The following is a 4,159-nucleotide window of genomic DNA, read 5'->3' on the forward strand; positions in this document are numbered from 1 at the left end:
GTTTTTTAACTGCAGCGTGTTTCTCGTAATGGTAAGTGTGTTTGTGCCGTTGTAAGGCGTTTGCCGTGTTTTTTGATGAAGTATACTGTATGTCCTGTTTAAAATATTCTGAGATGTTGTTTAGATTTGATTTGTATCTTGTTTTATTGTATATATAATTTTGGCACAGCAACTTGCAGTAGTTCAGGTTCTTTCTGTGGGTCACTCAGTTTGATCCTCTGTTGCACTACACGGTGTAAATCACCTCGTTTAGGTGATTATATTCTCCTCTCTAGTATTTCCATGTTGCTCTGATGACACATTGTTAGCAGCTGTACAACTGTCATTTCATAACATACAGCACAGTGATCGTTCAACATGACTTCTCAAACGGTTGAATTTGTGATGCTTTTCGTCTGCTGATTTCTGACAGCAGCGCTTGAAGCTCCGCAGTGTGAAGCTTCTTCCTTTTGACTTTTAAGTGGATACATTTCTGATTAGGATCACATCTCAAAAACTCAGGTATACTCATGAACAGGTGACATTCATCAGGCAGACACATGTGTACAGTACGAGTGGTTGGTCACAAAGTTACAGAGATGTTTAAGATAGACAATGAGATTGTTCTTGCATTAGACTCATTGAAGAAATGATAGCCGGTAAAAAATGTCATTTGCTGCTTTTTCTTATGACTGGGTGTTGGATTGTATCCTAGCTTGCATTTTGTAAACAATGAAAACACCATCAACAGGTCATCAAAAGGCCACACAGATCAGTGTTTCCCACAGAATTTGATATGTGTGGGGGCACAGCACCCAGAATTCCCGTTAGCCGGTAATTACCGGACTATGACTGGTAAAATATGCTGAAGACCGGCGAATCTAAATCTCTCCGGTCAAAGTGTCCGATCAAAATAATTCCCCCTTAGCGCAATACCGCATCAGTTGCGCCACTTTTGTGACAGACAAGAATAGTCAATTCTAATGTCTAACACTTAATGTGGAGAAAGAGATGTCCTGTATGGGTTGATTGTGCGTTGATCTGTTGGTAATGCCTCGGGGTTCCGGTGGGCATGTAAACAAATGCATAATGCTGCGCTATATACTTTGTGGCCTCACCCGGTTGCATAGCGAGGCTTATTCTTTAGGTGTCTTGATAAGCAGGTAGTCCTATTATTAGCTAGTACTAACTAGATCTGATCGATATGGACATAAACGCGAGTGAAGTCTAATCTGACGGGAGAGAGAGATCAGCTGCTGCTGACGAGTCGACACGCAGCTCTGCATAATCACATGCAGCGGTGAGCGGACAAAACACACACTTCAGGTTAGAATATCACACGTAGCTATTTTAATTACCTCTCAAACTACCGTAACTAGTTATAGATATGTTTAGTTTTACTGTCGGGTCACTCATTACTGATCCGCGAGCTGCATGATACTGACGGGCTGTCAGGAGAGGGGGAGAGCGNTACTTTGACTTTTGACTTTTATACATTTTTGTTTTGGCTTTTTCAAATGTCTAAGTCAGTGCATGATAGTCAGCTGTTTATTCTTACCTTAAACCTCCACACTGTGGAGTATTGTATGAAAGTATAAATGGTACAATAACTTGATTTTAGCTAGGGATATCTAAGGGTTAGATTTACCTAGCTTTGTATTTATGAGAGCATTTGCATATTGTGAAAGAGTTACACATCCTCATGTCCTCAAGATGTAATTAATTACTGTAAAAACCTTTATTTATATCTTAAAGGTCCCCTATTATACTGTTTTTCATCAATATATCACAGGTCTGAGATATATCCAGAACCTGTCTCTGATTGGCTGAAACACCAAACAGATCATTGCAGCATCCCATAATCCCCTCTGTTTCAGCCCTGTTTCCAAAGTACTGATTCTCTGGCCGTTTCTCAATCGCGAGGATGCTGGCTTGGTAGTCGCGTACTTCCAAGTCACTTCCTTCAGAAACGAAGCAAGTATACTTCCAAGCCACGGCTACGGAAAACGAAGAAGAATGGAACAGGCTAACAAGTGTGCCACTCTCTCTAACGGTTTCAACACAAACTGTACCAAAAATAAATACCTCACGATGTCTATCTAATTATGAACTTGCTTTACTTTCACGGAACACTTTTTTGGTGATAACAAATGTAATAAAGTCACATATTTACCAACACATGTTCTTCGCCACTACATACTTACATTTAAATGTGTGCTGCGTCGGTTCAGCCATTCTCCGCAAGGGTTTTGGAAATTGGTCCGTGCGCAAAGCATTGTGGGGATTTTAAGGACGCGAAGTCTACCCATGTGCAGCCTCGAAATTTCCCCCAAACCAAGGACGCGGCCTCGGTGGAATTCCAAGTATGCTGGACATTGGAACAGTCCTTCGGCGGCACTCGATGACGTAGCATCCTTGAAATATTGGCTTGGAAGCCAGTATCCTCGAGATTGAGAAACGGCCACTGACTGCCCTATACTTTTAACATTTGTGTTGCCTTGTTTCTTCGTAAAAAAAAAAGAAGCGAAAATGATGCTTACAATTAAAATGCTTCTTACCTTAGTTGTTAAATTGTGACGGTATGTGTAGGCCGTCATTTTGTAATGTACTTACTGTTGTGCCTTCTTTTTATTCATACCTCTCATGGTTTACGTATATATGTGTCTAATATCTATTATTATATATATATAATTGGGTGTACAGGAGTGTATGTATGTATGTATGTGAATATATGTATATTCTTATAAACGTAACAATTTGTGTTTGGTAAATGATTTCTATGTTGTAACAATGCTTTTGTTTTCTTACCTTTCCAATGGTTCCACATTTGTGAGGAACAAGCATTTGTGGGATGAGCAGCAGAGCTGAGTATGTGGGGTGCGCCCATGAAAAATATGACACATCTCCTCTGCTAATTCCAAACAGGCTTTCCAACGGTATTCGATGTATTGCCAAAAAGCATTGTTACAACATAGAAATCATCTACCAAACACAAATTGCCTTACTTTGTTTATAAGTTTATATCTGTATTCTTTGGGACGGTGAGAAACAGCATTTCGATCTCCCTGTTTGTATCACACATGCAGAGAAATTGACAATATAGTTGACGTTGACCTTTTTTCCACATCTCATGATTTAATGTGATCTTTTGGCCCAACAGAATGTCGCTGAGACGGAGATGGAGGAAGGCCAGACCCAGCCAGACCCCCCGCGGCCACCACAGGAGCCCAAAGGAGGAGACCAGCCCTCCGAACCAGCCCCGCTCCAGACCCCCGCTCCAGAGGAGGCTCCGTCGGAGGGCTCGGACCAGAAGGAGCCACCGGGAGACGAGGAGGAAACGGGCGACTCAGCGTCCCAGCTCCAAGCCAAGCCTCTGTGGAAGCCCATCCCCCCTCTGCTGCCCGAGTCCAACATGAATGAGAACGGAAGGACCAGGGACCAGATCTGCCAGACTGACGGCAGCGAGGGTCACAACTCAGGTGGGTGAAGCTCCTGCCGTCCTCATTCAGCCACCTTCACGCCGAAGCTGTCCGTCAGTCTCCTGTGGAGCTTTATGGCTGGCTGCGTGCTCCACATCACTTCACACAGGAAGTGGAACAACAAGAGGCGCTGCAGATACTGTGCACCGCTGATTAGTCTAACATTTCTAAAAGTCTTTATTCAGAACCTTTCATTACATGTTCAGACCTGCAAAAAGTAAACCTTTCTCTGCTTTGATTTGGGAAAGTAAAATGAAAATGAGAGGCATATAAATAAATATACAACACAACATTTATATTCTGGAAAAACAGAATGTTCTCTTAAATGGATATTTGGCTCACCGAGCTGTAACCACTTCCTCCACCGAAAGGCTGCTGGCTCAGCTTCACGCTTCCGTCATCATAGCAGGTTGATCTGAAACTACAGGAAACCCATTTTGCAACACTTCCTCAGCTGACAACTAGTGTGATTCAAGGATAATAACATGTGCTGCACAGCCATTACATCTGCCATCATGGTGACATCATGTCTAAATCGGACATATTTGTTTCCTTCCTCCGTTAGTTCCTTCCTTCCTGCTTTTCTTCCACAGTAGCTTCCCTTTAAAAACAAAGGTAGACATCTTGATTGATTCAGATCCTGCTGCTAACAGAGCTACTCACGGTAGCATTTCTGCTTGGTTGATCTTTGACCCTGTTTC

At 42.5% G+C, this 4,159-nt stretch overlaps 1 protein-coding gene across 1 annotated transcript in view; it reads left to right on the top strand.

Annotated features, from left to right (window-relative positions):
- The first annotated feature begins 3,114 nt into the window (after positions 1-3,114).
- The window catches only part of znf800b (zinc finger protein 800b), a 6,193-nt gene continuing 5,148 nt past the window's right edge, over positions 3,115-4,159 (top strand). The window contains exon 1 of the mRNA XM_010790041.1: positions 3,115-3,458. Within this exon, the coding sequence (XP_010788343.1) occupies positions 3,158-3,458 (301 nt within the window). The 5' untranslated portion in view covers positions 3,115-3,157. The remainder of the gene's footprint in view (positions 3,459-4,159) is intronic.

The sequence above is a fragment of the Notothenia coriiceps genome, unplaced genomic scaffold (genome assembly GCF_000735185.1).
Source record: "Notothenia coriiceps isolate Sejong01 unplaced genomic scaffold, NC01 NC01_scaffold00033693, whole genome shotgun sequence".
NCBI classification, from domain to species: Eukaryota; Metazoa; Chordata; class Actinopteri; order Perciformes; family Nototheniidae; genus Notothenia; species Notothenia coriiceps.